Source organism: Tupaia chinensis, unplaced genomic scaffold (genome assembly GCF_000334495.1).
Source record: "Tupaia chinensis unplaced genomic scaffold, TupChi_1.0 Scaffold000235_1, whole genome shotgun sequence".
Lineage (NCBI taxonomy): Eukaryota > Metazoa > Chordata > Mammalia > Scandentia > Tupaiidae > Tupaia > Tupaia belangeri.
In genome coordinates, this window is record NW_006159713.1 from 5,087,670 (window position 1) to 5,104,627 (window position 16,958).

The 16,958-nt window shown below is 53.2% G+C and overlaps 1 protein-coding gene across 4 annotated transcripts in view; it reads left to right on the plus strand.

Annotated features, from left to right (window-relative positions):
* Positions 1 to 824: 824 nt before the first annotated feature.
* Positions 825 to 16,958, plus strand: part of ADGRG3 (adhesion G protein-coupled receptor G3) — a 27,075-nt gene continuing 10,941 nt past the window's right edge. For 2 of the 4 annotated variants that reach the window (XM_027771851.1, XM_027771852.1), the window contains exons 1-9: positions 825 to 971; positions 6,255 to 6,414; positions 9,933 to 10,071; positions 12,172 to 12,245; positions 13,639 to 13,714; positions 14,941 to 15,072; positions 15,633 to 15,672; positions 15,784 to 15,884; positions 16,000 to 16,112. In XM_027771851.1, the coding sequence (XP_027627652.1) occupies positions 911 to 971; positions 6,255 to 6,414; positions 9,933 to 10,071; positions 12,172 to 12,245; positions 13,639 to 13,714; positions 14,941 to 15,072; positions 15,633 to 15,672; positions 15,784 to 15,884; positions 16,000 to 16,112 (896 nt within the window). In that variant the 5' untranslated portion in view covers positions 825 to 910. Of the gene's footprint in view, positions 972 to 6,254; positions 6,415 to 9,932; positions 10,072 to 12,171; positions 12,322 to 13,638; positions 13,715 to 14,940; positions 15,073 to 15,632; positions 15,673 to 15,783; positions 15,885 to 15,999; positions 16,113 to 16,958 lie in introns of those variants that run through there. The other 2 variants (XM_027771854.1, XM_027771853.1) reach the window with 2 other exon arrangements.

The following is a 16,958-nucleotide window of genomic DNA, read 5'->3' on the forward strand; positions in this document are numbered from 1 at the left end:
CCATGGGAGCAGAGGCCTGCATGGCTGGCCCCACTACCCTCGGGCCCGAGTCCATGTATGTTTGCTGCCCTCACTTCCCCTTGGGGCCTGCAGTGGCCAGCTGTGGGGGATGACAATGACTTCACAGGCCGGTCACCACCACACAGGAGTGCTAGCCATGGCCACGCCCACTGATGGAGCAACCGACACGCATCACCTCATGGTTCCCACACACCTTGGGAAGTGGCCAGGACGGATGTCAGGCCGAGGTGACCCTGAGCCCTCGCTCCTGTCCTGCGGCCATGGTGCCTCTCTGTACCTCTTGTTATCCAGTCTGGTGGGGGTGGCCGGGGCCACAAGGCCAGCTCCTCCTCTCCTCCGAGGCCCCCAGCAGGCGTGGGCTCAAGGCCATGCCTGGCCTTGTTCAAAGCCTGGTCACCAGCTACATGTTCGTCCTCGTCCCTGTGGCCCGGCTCTGTATCTGTTCCATGCTGTTTTCTCCCCTTTACGGAGGCCCCGCTGTGAGAGGAGGGATCTGCAGAGGTGTACCTGACTCCAAAGCCTTGCTCCTCACCCCCTCCCTGGGGTCCCCACAGCGCCCACCCCAGTGGGGCCCTGGGAGCACGTCCCTGGGATGGGTGTGGGGTCTCAGCGCTCCTGCCTTGTCTGGCTCCCCCTGCAGGTGGCTCCCCCTGCAGGTGGCTCCCCAGGGAGGGGGAGGCTGAGAGGGCTGTCCTGTTCTCTACGCTCACCTTTCACAACCACCCCCCGTCCGCGATGGCGATGGCGCCATAGAGCAGGAAGAGCGAGAAAGGCCACAGGAAGCAGCGGTGGGGCGGCGGGTGGGGACGGCCGGCTCAGCAGAGTCCGGTACCAGAGGGCCAGACGGCAGGGCTCCTGCTGGTGCTGGTGCCAGTGAGGCTGCCCGAGGATGGTGATGCCCAGGGTCCTGGGGACCCTGCTCCTGCTCCTGCTCCTGCTCCTGGCCTCAGGTGAGCAGTCTCAATCCTCGTGCCTCCTCCAAGCCTGGGAGACCCTGCTCTGCAGAGGGGTCTGGGGCAGGGGCAGGGGCAGGGGAGAGCCAGGACAGGACAGGGAGTGATGGGGGACCAGGGATGGGGCATGTCCTTGGAGGATGGGCAGTCAGGGTCTGAGCGTGCCCTTGGAGGAGCGCCCCGATCGCCTTAGCACCCCATCTAGCCTGTCGTCCAGGTAAGCTTTGGTCAGTGTGGGTCCCAGGCCCCCTTTGCTTCCTGACAACACCCTGGAGATGGGGGAGGATGGGGAGTGTCCCCTCATTTCCCCATCCAGGCTGTGCTCCCCGACAAGCCTGGCTCTGGGGCAGGGTGGGGCCTGGGCATGCTATTCTCCTGCTAGCCTCCAAGCTCCCTGGGAGGGCCGGGACCCTCTGGAAGCTGAGGCCAGGCAGGGCTGACTCCCTCCTCCCTCTTTGGTCTGGCCCCTCTACCCACACACACCACCCCACACGGCTCCCCTCCCTTGCCCTCGCAGTGGTCCACAGTCCTCAGTCACCTCCTGCCCCTTCGCCCTCTGGTTGAGTCTCCAGAGGCGACAGGAGGACGGCCTCATCCTGGCTGTCCTGTCCTGGAAAGTGCCCCTCATCCCCTGCCCACCTGCCTGCTCTCTGGGCTGCTCTGTGTGTCTCGGTGATCCCTTCAGCAGAGGGAGGTGCTCCCACCTCAGCCCTTGCAGCCTCCTCTGATTAGTTTTAAAAGTTCATTTACATTTTTTTTTTTTTGCGGGGGAAGAGGTTTTTGCTATAGGGAGCGTGCACTTTCCAGAAAGTCAGAGTGAGATAGAAAGGCAGAAAGTGAGAAATCACCCCCCAGGGGGGATGGTCACGCCGCAATCCTGTCTCTTCCATTCTCCTCTTGGGGTCTTGGGCACACAGGCCCACATGCTCGGCGTGAATTTAAGCCACATGGTCTGGGACTGTGGTCGAGTACATGGGAGTCCAGCGACAGAGCCATTACGCCAACTGCTGGTTCCCATTTATGTATTTCTTCTATGAGTGAAAGAGACGCAGAGACAGTGAGAGACAGAAAGCATTGCGGATCAAGGTTTCAGCGCTGCACACCACTCCCACCAGGACCCAGCCCTGGTACTCAGAGAGGGCTTCAGTCTGGAACCTTCCTACGGGGTGGGCCCCACGTTTACCACTGCCCCACTTCCGACCCATTTGCTCCTGACTCCGCAAGTGGCTTACGTGTCTGTCTTTTCCTATGGCCGACTGATGGTCATGTGATTTGGGCCGCATGGACCAACCTCTCTGGGCTTTGAAGGACCCTCTTCTTTTCAAATGTTGGGAGATTCAGCAAAGTGCAAAGATGGAGTCCTTGGATCCAAGGAAAGAGGGTGGCCGCACTGTCTTCCCCAGGCTGGGAGGATCCCGTACAGGGCAGGCCCTCAGGCTACGGCCTTTACTAAAGCCACAATTCGCTGGTTGGGCCTTCAAGGCTCCTCTGCGCGATGACATGAGTATGCCCTTTGGTGGTGTGAGTGTCCTGGGCCAGGCGGAGTGTCAGTCATTGGAACCACGCGAGAGTCAGAGAGGTTTCTGTCCAGGAGCAGGACTCCTTCCTGGGCGGGTGTTGATGGTTAGACGCCGTTCGCCCATCTCCCCATCCATCCAATCACACGTTCACTCAAGAGCACCTCTCCTGTCCTCTACTGTGCTAGGCTCCCTGCTGGTGCCACGTGGCCCCTGCCCGGGGGCTCACAGTCCAGCAGAGTGACAAAGGGGCTTCTGAGAAGTTCTTGGGGTGTGGTGGGGACTGGGCAAGTAAGGCTGGGCAGGGGGCAGGTCATTCTCTAGTGGCCAATGGAGGGACTTTAATAAAGGGACACTTTACACAGGTGTAGGCAGGGGGAGGGGACAAGAAGGTGGGGTGCTCTCCGGGCTGGCACCAGAGGAAGCTCTCAGCACCCAGAGGTCTGAGGGCAGGGGAGGCAGCGGTCAGCAGGATTTGTGGAGAACGGGCAGAAGGGGAGGGTCCCCTGCTGGTGAGCTGGTCCAGGGAGGGACTGCAGGGCTCCAGCCTAGTCCCCATTCACTGACCCCACCGAGGTGGTCTGAGGCCAGCCTCCCAGGCAGCACAGGATGGATGAGCGCTGAAGGTCCGGAGGGGTGGGAGGTGTTGCCCCTCACACAGGCCTAGTTCACGGCCTCCTGGTCTGAGCTAAATGCTTCCAACGTCTCCAAAAAATAACCACGAGATGGCCCGGCAGCTGGTGAGGTGGTTAAGACTCTGGACTTCAGGGGCCAGCAGGTGGCACCGTGGTTAAGGTGCTAGACTCACGTTGTCATGTGCTGTTCAAGTCCTGAACTTTGCAGCTTAAAACGAGCCAGACAAGTGCGCGCCCAAAATCCTGAGAGGGGGATGGAGGAGAAGGGATTGAGGGGTCGCCATGCCCTCCGGGTGTCAATTTCTCACTTTCTATCCCTTTCTGTCTCTCTGGCGAGTGCACACACACTATAGCAAAAACATTCTCATAAAAAAGAGACAATTTCCACATAGCAAACCATGATTTAAGTCCCAGACCTGGTGGCTTGCTTTCTCATTTTCTCGCTCTCTCTCTCCTTTAGTCTCTCCCTAGTAAATACACATGCCCTATAGCAAAACATAAATAAATAAAATTTTAAAATAACCATGAGAAAGATGTTTAATGATCTTCTCTGTGCTGGGAGCTTCCCAAGAACTTCACATACATGACATGCATGCATTGAAATTCACACCAGCCCAGAGGCAGGCCCTCCACTGTCACCCACCACGGCGTCACTTGCTGAGGGTGGATCATGGCATGAAGGCCCTGTTGGAGGTGCCTATCTCTGTTTCGGTCTCTGCCTCTGCCTGCCCCTCTCTCATCAAAGGAATAATAAGCTTAAAAACAAAGAGGAATCTAATGCACCTGCCCATTTCGCCCCCCTGCACTCTCCATGCCAGAAAGAGCTCCTTTCACAGGTCTGGTGGGCCGGTCTCATGGAGTCGAGACGCCCTCTCACCCCCAAATGAGGGAACTACACGATGAAGCAGTTGACAGAAGAAGACACACAAGCCGTCAGCAAATATGTAGCTAGATGCTCGCACGCCTTCTTAAATGAAAAGGAGATCACTCCGGCCTCTCAGGCTGGCGGACGTTGAAAATCGTACAGCAGTACAATGAGGACTGTGAGCCTGTGTGTGAGTAGTCGCCCTTGCTCACGTTTGCTGGGAGTGTATGTAGGTGCATCTTTTTGGGAGGGGAATTCAGTCATAATTTTTAAAATTACTCTTTGACCTAGACGGGGGGCCAGCAGATGGCATAATTGTTATGTCGCTGGACTCCCACATAGTCAACCACGGTTTGAGTCCCGGACCTGGTGGCTTAAACTCATTCCGGGTGCATGTGTGTGCGTGCCCAAAATCCTGAGAGGAGAATGGAGGAGAAGGGATTGCGGCGTGGCCATCCCCACTGGGGGGTGATTTCTTGCTTTCTGTCTCTCTGTCTGTCTCTCTGACAAACACACGCGCAGTATAGCAAAAATATCTCTTAAAAAAAAAAAAAGATCTACATGTGAATACTTACAAAATTCCCGGAAAGTTGTGCAATAACTTGCTACAGGTGGTGAACTCTGGAGTGTGGCCTGGGACCTGCAGGAAGAGGGACTTTGACTTTTCATTTTATGTCCTTGTGTACAGTTTAAAGCTTTTTTAAAAATCTTTTAATTAATACATTTTTGTTAGTTTGCTATGTGGTGCGTGTGCTCACCAGAGAGAGGTAGAGAGAGACAGAGAGAGACAAAAAAGGGGAGAAGTGAGGAATCACCCTGGGGGGATGGCCATGCCACAATCCCCTCTCCTCCATTCTCCTCTCGGGATTTTGGGCACATACACATGTGTGCCCAGCATGATTTTCAAGCCGCCGGCTTTGGGACTCAAACTATGAAGTCAGCCATGTGGGATCCAGCCACCTTAACTTCCATGCCATCTGCCGGCCCCCAGTTTAAAGTCTTAAACTCCGTGCACATCTGACTTTTGTCGAGAGAGAAATCTAACGCCCTGCCCATCTTGCTGGTGACTGCCGTCTGAATTCCCAGAGGAATCATTCTTCCAGGAGGAATAAGCCTGGCTCTCTGTATAGTTGCGTATTCCTGTTGCATGTGTGTGTGCGTGTACGTATAAACACATTCCTGAAAAAAAAATTATGGCACTTGGAGCACCTACGAAGAGCTCCGTCCTTTACGTATTGGGTTGTCGAGAAAGTCATGATGCATTTGTGAATAGAAAAACATAGAAAAATACGTCATGACTTTCCTGATGACCTGACGTATTATTATCATCTCAAATCCTCTCCCAAAACTTGCAAGGAAAAGGATTATTAAGCCCATTGTGCTGGTGAGAAGATAGAGACTCAGAGAGTTTAAGAGACTTGTCCGAGGACACACAGGTAATAAGTGACTCGCATTAGAGGAAAGGACACTGGACGAGACATCATGAGAGTGGACTCTAGTCCTGGAGCAGCCTGCAGCTGCCTGGTGGCTTTGCTTGAGTCATCTTGCTACAGGGGCCTTAGTTTGCTGTACCCTACCTGCCTCAAGAGGTAACTGTGAGGGTTGTCACGTGATTGTGGGGCATGACGATAAACAAGACAGAATACAGCCAAACATTATACCATGAAGCTACAGTTGCAATGATGCTGGAAGTCTTACAGAACTGCAAAAACCAGGCAGACTCCCTGGTAGAGGTGGTAAAGGAGAAATAGCACTAACATATGAAGCCTTTTGTTGAGTACTAAGATAACAAAATTTTTTTTAAGAATTATTTTATTTAACTTTGTTTGTTTGTTTATTTATTTATTTATTTATTTATTTTCTAATTTGACCAGATTGAAATAGAGTGTGAGAGAGGGAGAGAGAGGGAAAGTGAGAGAGCAAGCCGCCAGGTCCAGGACTCAAACTGTGGTTGGCCATGTGGGAGTCTGGAACCCTTAACCGCCACGCCACCTGTCGGCCTGACAGTGAACTTTTATCTACAGAGCCATATGCCAAGCCTTTGCAAACACTTTTCCCTCATCATCCTGCCAGCTCTGTGAGGTGGGGGATGGTATGTCCTTTCACTGCAGAAACTGAGGCCCGGAGAGGGACTATGAGTGCAGCTTGGCTATAAAGTCAGTGCGGATGTTGGAGCGGGACACCAGCCCTCCCAGTCTCTGGCTCTCGAGCTCCTTTCTCTCCTCCCTGTCTGGCCCATCACACTTTCCGCACCCTCCCTCAGGTATGCAAACAGAACCACCAGAACCACCGAGAAGCATCTGCCTGGGGCTCAGCGACCTCGCAGGCCACTACGACAATTTAGGCTTGAACGATGCAGCTGAGTGCTCCAGGAAGTGTCAGCCGGGGAAGAGTGACACCTGCAATGTGGGAAACCTGCAAAGGTGAGAGGGCCTTCCAGCTGGAGTGGGAACCTGGGGCTCCTGTGTGGGGTGTGTGTGTGTGGGGGTGCTACCAGGAAGGGATGGCATCACCTGCCCCAGGAAACACTGCTCCCATCTCACCCTTCCACCTCTTGTTTGACCTCCACATTCCCCTTGACCCAGACCTCCACCTGGCAATTGGGGCCCTGCTGATCGAGGGGATGCAGAGATGAATAAGCCCCTGTCCCTATCCTTGGGAGTTACAGAAGACCAGAAATGGACTCAAATGATAGTGAGTCCGGAGTGTGATCATACAAGAAGTGGACGAGGGGCCAAGTGAGCCGAAAGGAAGGAAGTCTTCCAAGGATTCAGAGGAGGCCATCTATGAAAGGGCTCTGAGGGGTGCGTAGGAGATTTCCAGCTGGACCTCAGCAGTTGTCAGGGATATAGGCAGCAGCACTGCAGAGTACTGAGGCAGAACTACGACATCTCTGTCAGAGTGTAACCTGCTGGAGGAAGGAGGCGGCGAAGGGAGGTGTGAGAACGGAAGCAGGGACTGAGGCCAAGAGGATCGTGTAAGCTGAACCAGTGGCAGGGGTATGAACACAACCTACGTATGCATAAGAAGAGTATAAGCGACTTCGCATTTTAGAAAGAGTGCTCAGGTTTCAGGGAAGGCTACGGGGTGGTGACACAGTGGTGACCTGGGTGACACGAGGCCTAAACCAACGAGGGGACCATGTACCTAGAGGGGTGAGGATCAGGGAGATGGTAGGACGCAGAGCTGATGAGACCAAGAGGCTGCTCAGATGTGTGAGTGACCGAGACAAAGGGGTTTAGGATACATCAGCTTCGGGCTGGCTCCTTGGACTGGAGGTTAGGGTGGCTGGATCCCACATGGCCCACCGTGTGCTTTGAGACTCAGTGGCTTGAGAAACATGCTGGGCATGTGTGCATGGGTGCCCAAAATCCCCCAAAAGAGGGAGAAATGGAGGAGATGATGGTCCCCCTGGGGAGTGCTTTGTCACCTCCCTCTTTCTTTGTCCCTCTCTGGCAAGCATGCATGCCCTCTAGCAAAACAATAAAGTAATTGACCACATCTTCAAGAGTCATCTCCAAAATACGGGAGGAGGGAAAGACCGGGAGAAGGTGTGAGCATACGTGTGTGCATGCAGAGACATCTTCCAAAAGTTCATAGAAAATTTCATGTTATTTTTTTAAAATGTGACTTTCAAAACTTGTTTCCTGAAAATCAGATTGTACTTTTATCCCATTTTTCCAGTAACTTTTTTCTTTTTTTAATTTCCAGTTTTCCAGGGAGAGACAGAGACAGAGAAAGGGAGAAAGCATCTCTCAATGGGGTGTAGACATGCCACAGTCTCGTCTCCATTTCTCTCTCCTGTCCGGATTTGGGACATGCATGCACATGGCCCTAGTGGTTTCCAAGCTGGCAGGGCCAGGACTTACTCTACAGGGTTAGTGACGTGGGATCCAGCTCCCTTAACCAACAGGCCATGGGACGGCCCATTTCCACAAACTTTTTGAAGTACCTTCTATCTCTGCCTCCCTCTTCTCCTCTCACTTCGAATCCAAGTTACCCATAACTCTTCTGGGATACCCCAAAAAGTGCTTAGCTTATAGTAGGTGCTCAGTAACTATTCGTCGAAGACCTTGTACGCCCAGGTTGGTGATAGGACTGCTATCTGACTGAATTACCGACACGTCGTTTCGCTGGCCTGAAGAGGCTCCCATCCCCATCCGTACCTGCCCTAGTAGTTTCTTAGCTTCCAAAAACTGCCCAGGAGGCTCCTTTTCATGCTGTCTAGGTATTTACCCCTGCCCCCAACTTAAAACTACCTTTCAAACAAGAGCTTGTACATATTCAGAGTAGCACCACTTGCAAGAGCCAAAGAGTGGAACACTCCCAGATGTCCATCAATGGATGTGGCGCAATCATATTTACAGAATGGCCACACCATGGCCTGCAGATACACGCCCCTACAGAGTGACCGTGAAAACATTATGGAAGTAAAAGAAGTCAGCCACAAATGACATCTCAGGTTAGAGGACTTCGAAAAATTCATGGCGGAGGCCTGGTCTTGTGGCTCAGCGGTTAAAAAAAAAAACACAAAAACTGGATCCCACATGGCCAGCAGCGTTTGAATCATGGCCCCGGAGGGCTGAGAACTATGCTGGGTATGTGTGCATGCCCCAAGTCCTGAGGGTAAGGAGGAGTGGAAGAGGAAGGATTTCAACGTGAACACTGAACACCCATTGTAGGGTGCTTCTGTCTCCTTTTCCTGCTTCCTGGCAAGTGCACATGCCCTCTGGCAAAAACAAAAACTCCACATAAACCTTATGAGAAAATGGAATAAAAATGTAAGTTTACTCTGATGCAAAAACACATTTTGAAATTCAAACATAATTTTTTTCTTTTTCTCTCTTGTAAAATTGAGTATTTATTGGGGCTGGCAGGTGGCATGCTGGTTAAGGGTGCTAGACTCTCACATGGCCGACCACGGTTGGAGTCTTGGACTTGCCAGCTCCCTCTCTCTCTCTCTCACATCCACACACACACACACACACACACACACACATTGACTCTCCGTGGTCAAATGAAAATAAATGAATAGATAAATAAAATAATTCTTTTTTTAAAAAAATTATTTAATTTTATTTATTCATTCACTCCAGTGCCTTAACCACCACGCCACCTGCTGGTCCCTCCAATAAAATAATTCTTTAAAAAAAACCCTGAGTATTTATTTCTTTATTTATTTGCTATAGGGCACGTGCACTCTGCAGAGAGAGAGAGAAAGTGAGAAAGCATTCTCCCTGTACCCTAGGGGAGCAGCCATGCCATAATCCCTTCCCCCCATTCTCCTCCCAGGATTTTGGACACTCATGCACAGGTGCCCAGTGTGTTCTTCAAGCTGCCGGGTTCAGAGCTCAACCACGTAGTCAGCCATGTGGGGTCCAGCGTCTTAACCACCAGGCCACCTGCTGACCCTAGCTAGTTTTTTCATAATGTGCATTTTCCATGGACTTTTTGGAGACCCCTCAAATGATTCCATTTGTATGAAATACCCAGAATAGGGAAATTCGCAGCGACAACAGCCGATTAGTGGTTGCTGGGGAAGGAGGAAGTGAGTGACTGCTTAATGGGAATGTGGTTTCCTTTGAGGGTGATGAAAACGTTCCGGAACTAGAAGGAGGGGGAAGGCGGGGCGTTGCACAGCATCCACTGTGAATGAACTTCATGCCACTGAAGTGTGCATGTGAAAATGGTCGAGTCTATGTTGTATGTATTTCACTGCCAAAAAAAACGAGACGAGCACGTAAAATATTCAGAGGGACCCTGAGCTGGAATCCCTCAGGACCAGCCTCGATTGCTCCCAAGCGCTCTTCTTTCTCACACGGTGATCTCGGGGCCTTGGCTTTGATATTCGGGGTTGGCCTGCTCATCTCCAGAGCCTAACCAGTTAAGGTTAACTCAGTCTGGGTGATCCTCCTCTCCCCCAACCCCTGGCCCTTTGCAGTTACTGGCTGAATTACGAGACCCATCTGGTGGAGGAGAATAAGACGAATACAGTGAATATGTCTTTCGTGAAGGTTTTGGTCCAGAACTTCAACACCAACCTCTCTGAAGACCTGCACTTCTCTCTGGAACCCTCTCAGGTGATGAGTTCTCCCATCCTTACTAGCCAGTTCCGACCCCTAGGCACGGATGAGGGGGGGCTTCAAAAAGTTCACAAAGGGGCCAGATGGTGGCACAGCAGCAAAAGGGGATGCTCTGCAAGGCAATCCCACATGGGAAGGTCCCTGGTTCAAGTCCGGAGACCTCCGTGAGTACGCCTGCCACGGGCCTGTCCATTTCCTGTGGTTAAGGGCCAGGGGATGGATTAGAGTCGAGACCTATTGAGGGTGCTGTCTCTCTTTTTTGCTCGGGGGAGAAAGAAAGAAAAATTTTAAGAAGTTCATGGAAAAGGGTATTTAAAATACAAGTTTATTTTGGTGTAAAACAATTTGAAATCTTGCATCGTTTTCCCGTAATATGTATTTCCCATGAACTTTTGGAAGATCCTATATATTTCAAAGTTCTGAGATCTGTCCTGGCCTGGGCTGGTGTCCATGTCTGATTTGGTGAGCTCAACTACTGTGTTAACGGGTGCTCAGAGTAAACCAGACGAGCAGCTCCTGGTAATAGATTATCCCGGGTGCGAGGACGAAACATTTGGAAGGGCCCTGACCTGAGCCAGGAGCCCGGAGTTCCAGTCCTGGACTTCCCATCACTTCACTAGCTGCCCTCTAGGAACTCCTTCCCTACCCCGGGCCCCGGAGTCCTCACCTATAAAATGAGTTTGAAGATTCCTCTGAGTTCAAAATTTTCCTGAGCTCCTCTACCCAGGGAACGCATTTGAAACTAGCTAAAGGGCATGCTGGCAGCAAAACAATTAAATGGCCAGACTCTAGATTTACCACGGTCTGGGTTTAAATCCCAGTGCTTCCCCTTACTAGCCATTGTGATCTTGGACCTCAGTCATTCCTCTGAGCCTCAGTTTCCCCTTGTGTAAAACAGTGAAGGTGTTGCCCACTTTCAGGATTATCAGGAGGACTTAGACAACGCACGGGTATCTGGGTCCAGTGAGGGCTCAGTAACCTCCTCCAGCCGCCCTGAAGGCTCAAACCTCATGGCGGAAGTGCAGGCACAAGGCCCGCTGGCTGGCAGGAAGGTACTTTTACGGTCATCTGGAGAAGGGGAAATGGAAGTTAGACAGGGCCTTTCTCAACCTTTATCGTGTCACCCAAGGAGCTGAGCCGTCCGCATGGGGTATCCTCCGGCCCCAGGACTCAGCCACGTGTCCTTCCCACAAGGCTCTGGGCTCAGAAGAAGGAAGTTACAGAGGAAGGGCCACCAGGCCCCGGGGCAACAGTGAGATCCGAGGATGAACAAGATGCTTTGGGAATTCCTGACTTTTATTTTAGTATTTTGACCATTCTCAGTTTGTCTTTTTTTTTTTTTTTTTTCAAGTTGATTTATTCGCCCCATAAAAGAGAATGAGACAGAAAGAGAGCGGCAGGCACCCCGACAGGGTCCCCACACCTTGAGCCATCTCTGGCTCAGCTGCCCAGGATTACAGGCACACACGTGTGCCCACTGTGCTCAGGGAGGTCGCGGGACACAGCGAGAACCTTCCCAGGTGGGCCCAGTCCTGTTACCACTGCCCCACTGCCTGAACGTGACCCTCCTTAGCTTATCACGGGTGGGAGGGTCAGCACCCAAGTGGCTTCGCGTGTCCTGTCTCGGCCCCTGACGCTCCCTTCCTGAGCGTCCTTCCTGAGGGCTCTGTCCTTTCCTTTTACTCCCAAGTCAGAAGCCAGACACCGTCAGCAGCAAGCCCTCTGTACACACAAGGCCCAGGCCCTGGCCACCAGCTCCCCACAGCCGAGCTCCCCACACTGGCACACTGCTTGCCCACAGGTCATCTCTTCACAGACTGCGTTCAGCCTGCCCTAGCTGAGTCCATTCTCCGTACGGGGAAACTGAGGCACCACAAGTGCCGTGCTGGGCTGGGAGCTCACAGCCTGGCAGGTGCAGAGCTGGGCCAGGGCTCCCGGTGTCCTGCCTCTCAGAGCGACAGCCCGTAGGCACTGCCTTTCCACCCCTGTGCCTCAGTTTCCTCTCTTGACTGGGGAGAGGGGGGTGGACAGCAGGATCTGTGTTGGGACTGGAACCCTTGGGTAAAGGTGGGAATTGCCGGATCTATGTGGTTGCAGATTCCAATGCAGGTGACGGCAAAGGGTGAGGACAAGCCCCCCAATGGAGTCCGACTTCCCAGGAGCCTTTTCAGGTCCCTGCCAGGCAACAGGTCGGTGGTCCGGCTGGCCATAACTATACTGGACATCAGTCCAGGGAACCTCTTCAAGGTGAGGAGAGGCCTGATGGGGACTCAGGGAAGCCCCGAGGACACACGCTGTTTCCCAGGGTCCCTGGCCCAGCCCGTCCTCACTGAAGACTGCTGAGGGTCGGGGGTGGAGGAGGCGGAGAGCCTCCTGGAGTGTCAGGGCCATCCCAGGCTCAGTCTGCAGAGTGTGCGAGCTCAGACTCGCACCGCTCACACACACTCAGATGTGCCCCACCCACACACTCGTGCCCTTAGACTTGTACAGACGGGGACTTGAAAAAGTTCACGGGAAAATAGAATTAAAGTATAAGGGTTTTGGTGCCTAACATTTAGAGATCCAGCCATAGGCTTTCTATCATTTGTGTTTTCCGTGAACTTTTTGAAGACCCCCTCATATGTATCCCCATGTGTGCATGTACCCTTGTGTGTCCATGATCATGCCTGTTTTTCTTTCTTCCTTCCTTCTTTCTTTCTCTTTCTTTCCTCTCTTTCTTCCTTTCTTTCTTTGAGAGACTTTTGCTATCAGGTATGTGCACTCACTTCAAAGACAGAGACAGTGAGGCCAAAAGAAAGAAATCACCCCTCAGGGGGGATGGCCATTCTCCTCCATTCTCCTCGCAGGATCGTTGGCACACATGCACACATGCACACACGCCTGATGTGAGTTTCAAGCTGCCATGTCTGGGACTAGAACCTTGGTCACCAACATGGGAGTCCAGCGCCTTAACCACTATTCTGACTGCAGGCCCCATGCGTGTTTTGTTTACTATTCCCGTGCATAAGCAATCGCGTGTGCTCAGGTGTGACCATGTCCACATGAGCCAGTGCATTCAGACCCTTACAAATGTGGATCAGGTGTGTGCACTCAGAGGTGCATATATACTTGTGTGCAAACATGCGTTCTGCATACTGGCGCAGGTGTGGCAGGGCTCACCCACCTATAGGCACCCACCACCCTCCTTCTCTAGCTTGTCTTGGCCCCGTGGCCCCTAGCTAGGAGAGTAGAGGAGCTCTGGAGCCCAGCAATGGAGTTGGGTGTGCATGGCTTTGCAGCCAGTCGGCCTAGGGTGTGGGGCCTGGCCGGGTCCATTCTCAGGAAGAGATTACAGGGAGCAGAGGGAAGATGATTGCCCATGACCTTTGGGCCCCCTGGGCCCTGGCCTCTGATTCTGCCCTCTAGGCTAAGGCTGCAAATCCTGGAGGCTCCCAGGACTCCAGCCCCTCTACAGCCCGCACTCCCCTCCACAGGGCTCGCAGCTCAGCCTGGGGGATGGCAGCCACGTGCTGAACAACCGCCTGGTGGGGCTGAGTGTGGGCCAGATCCCAGGAGCCTTTTCAGGTCCCTGCCAGGCAACAGGTCGGTGGTCCGGCTGGCCATAACTATACTGGACATCAGTCCAGGGAACCTCTTCAAGGTGAGGAGAGGCCTGATGGGGACTCAGGGAAGCCCCGAGGACACACGCTGTTTCCCAGGGTCCCTGGCCCAGCCCGTCCTCACTGAAGACTGCTGAGGGTCGGGGGTGGAGGAGGCGGAGAGCCTCCTGGAGTGTCAGGGCCATCCCAGGCTCAGTCTGCAGAGTGTGCGAGCTCAGACTCGCACCGCTCACACACACTCAGATGTGCCCCACCCACACACTCGTGCCCTTAGACTTGTACAGACGGGGACTTGAAAAAGTTCACGGGAAAATAGAATTAAAGTATAAGGGTTTTGGTGCCTAACATTTAGAGATCCAGCCATAGGCTTTCTATCATTTGTGTTTTCCGTGAACTTTTTGAAGACCCCCTCATATGTATCCCCATGTGTGCATGTACCCTTGTGTGTCCATGATCATGCCTGTTTTTCTTTCTTCCTTCCTTCTTTCTTTCTCTTTCTTTCCTCTCTTTCTTCCTTTCTTTCTTTGAGAGACTTTTGCTATCAGGTATGTGCACTCACTTCAAAGACAGAGACAGTGAGGCCAAAAGAAAGAAATCACCCCTCAGGGGGGATGGCCATTCTCCTCCATTCTCCTCGCAGGATCGTTGGCACACATGCACACATGCACACACGCCTGATGTGAGTTTCAAGCTGCCATGTCTGGGACTAGAACCTTGGTCACCAACATGGGAGTCCAGCGCCTTAACCACTATTCTGACTGCAGGCCCCATGCGTGTTTTGTTTACTATTCCCGTGCATAAGCAATCGCGTGTGCTCAGGTGTGACCATGTCCACATGAGCCAGTGCATTCAGACCCTTACAAATGTGGATCAGGTGTGTGCACTCAGAGGTGCATATATACTTGTGTGCAAACATGCGTTCTGCATACTGGCGCAGGTGTGGCAGGGCTCACCCACCTATAGGCACCCACCACCCTCCTTCTCTAGCTTGTCTTGGCCCCGTGGCCCCTAGCTAGGAGAGTAGAGGAGCTCTGGAGCCCAGCAATGGAGTTGGGTGTGCATGGCTTTGCAGCCAGTCGGCCTAGGGTGTGGGGCCTGGCCGGGTCCATTCTCAGGAAGAGATTACAGGGAGCAGAGGGAAGATGATTGCCCATGACCTTTGGGCCCCCTGGGCCCTGGCCTCTGATTCTGCCCTCTAGGCTAAGGCTGCAAATCCTGGAGGCTCCCAGGACTCCAGCCCCTCTACAGCCCGCACTCCCCTCCACAGGGCTCGCAGCTCAGCCTGGGGGATGGCAGCCACGTGCTGAACAACCGCCTGGTGGGGCTGAGTGTGGGCCAGACGCCTGTCACCGGGCTGCCCGAGCCTTTGGAGCTCGTCTTCTCTCACCAGGACCAGAGAGTGAGTCCTCACCCAGGCCTGGCAGTCACTGGGGGCAGGTGGGTGGGCGGGCATGTGGGGGCATACAGGCTCCAAGCAGACCCACACAGGGCCCTGAACCCCTGACCTTTCACACTGACCTGAGAAAGGCCATGTGCACTCCCATTCACACACTGACAGGCCTGCTCGTAAGGGCCGGCCAAGCACACCTGCAGCCATGGCACGCCATACTTGCCCACCTATGAGGGACTTCGAAAGTGCCTGGAAGATGGAATTAAACTATGAGCGTATTTCCGTGCAAAACAAGTTTAACATCCACGTATAGTTATTTCATGACACTCATTTTCATGAGCTTTTGGAGGCCCCTTCGTACATGCTCCCATAAAGCACGTGCAGACTTGCAAACCCTCCACCAGCAGCTCCACACCTCACTGGTACCCCTCACTGACCACATTAAGTGACGGTTATTCTCCCCACGCCACCCATGGGAGTGGGCCCTGCCTTCTGCCTAATGCACGCACATGCCGAGACCCTTCTCCCAGCCTTCCCCTCCTCTCCCGCCTCCCATTCTCTGGTTTCAGAACATGACCTTCACCTGTGTATTCTGGGATGTGACTAAAGGTAGGGCCTGGAGCACCTCCCTGGGGTAAGATGGCCAGGGGGTGTATGGGCTCCCGCACGGGGCAGCGTCTCTCCTCTCTCCTCCCCTCCACTCACTCACTATCTCCCCAGGGCCCACAGGAGACTGGTCTTCCAAGGGCTGCTTCACGGAGCACAAAGCCCAGAGGACTATCTGCCACTGTGACCATCTAACCTTCTTTACGCTGCTGCTGGTAACAGCCCACTCCGCCCTCATCCCCGTGGTAGGGAGGGAGCTGCCTCTGGGGGTGTGTGGACCTGGCTGCTAACTCATGTGACCTGGGTTGGGGGGCGGGGTGTCTCCCACAGAGGCCCGTCTTGGACAAGGCCACCGTGCAGGCCCTCACACGCATCTCCCAGGCGGGTTGCGGAGTCTCCATGGTCTTCTTGGCTTTCACCATTGTTCTCTACATTGCTCTCAGGTGGGTGATGCCCCCACTTCCCACCCCACCTCCAACATCTCCTGCTGCAAGGGAGGCCGAAGGACAAGGGAGACACTGAAACCCTCCACACCTCACTCTCCTCATCTGCACAGTGGGGCTGGAGGTTGAAACGTGTCAGGGCTAGCCCAGGAACAAGTGGCAAAAACGCAACTCCAATGAACTTAGACATAGAAGGGCCTGCGTGGTTCTCATCACTGAGAAACCCAAGGGGTATGGGCTTCAGGCAAAGCTAGATCCAGGGACTCAGAAGAGGTCCCGGGATGCTACCTGTCACAGTTTTGCCCCTTCCCTTCATCAGTCATGGCAGAAAGCTTCTCAATTGCTTGAGAAAAAATAGAAAAGATCGCCTATATTCTAAACTCATCCCAGAGGCAAAGTTTTCTTTCTCTCTCTCTTTCTTTCTTTTTTTAATCCCAGAGGCAAAGCTTTCTTTCTCTCTCTCTTTCTTTCTTTTTTTTTTTTCCTTAACATTTCATTTTGAAAGAATTTGACTCACAGGAAGTTGTGACAAGAGTAGAGTCCCAAGGTTCCTTCACCCGGCTTTTTCCACGGTCACATCTCATACAACTGGAATACACTATCCAAGTCAGGGGGCCGACGGCAGACCTGAGCTGCTGAGGACGGACCTGGTTCAGTGCTCACGGTTTTGAAAAGACTTGTTATAGGGCACTTGCACTCACAGGAGAGAGACAGAGAGAGGCAGTGAGAGGGAAAATGAGAAGTCACTCCCCCAGGGGGAATGGCCATGCTGCAATCCCTTCTCCTCCATTCTCCTCCTGGGATTTTGGGCACACACACACACACACACACACACACACACACACA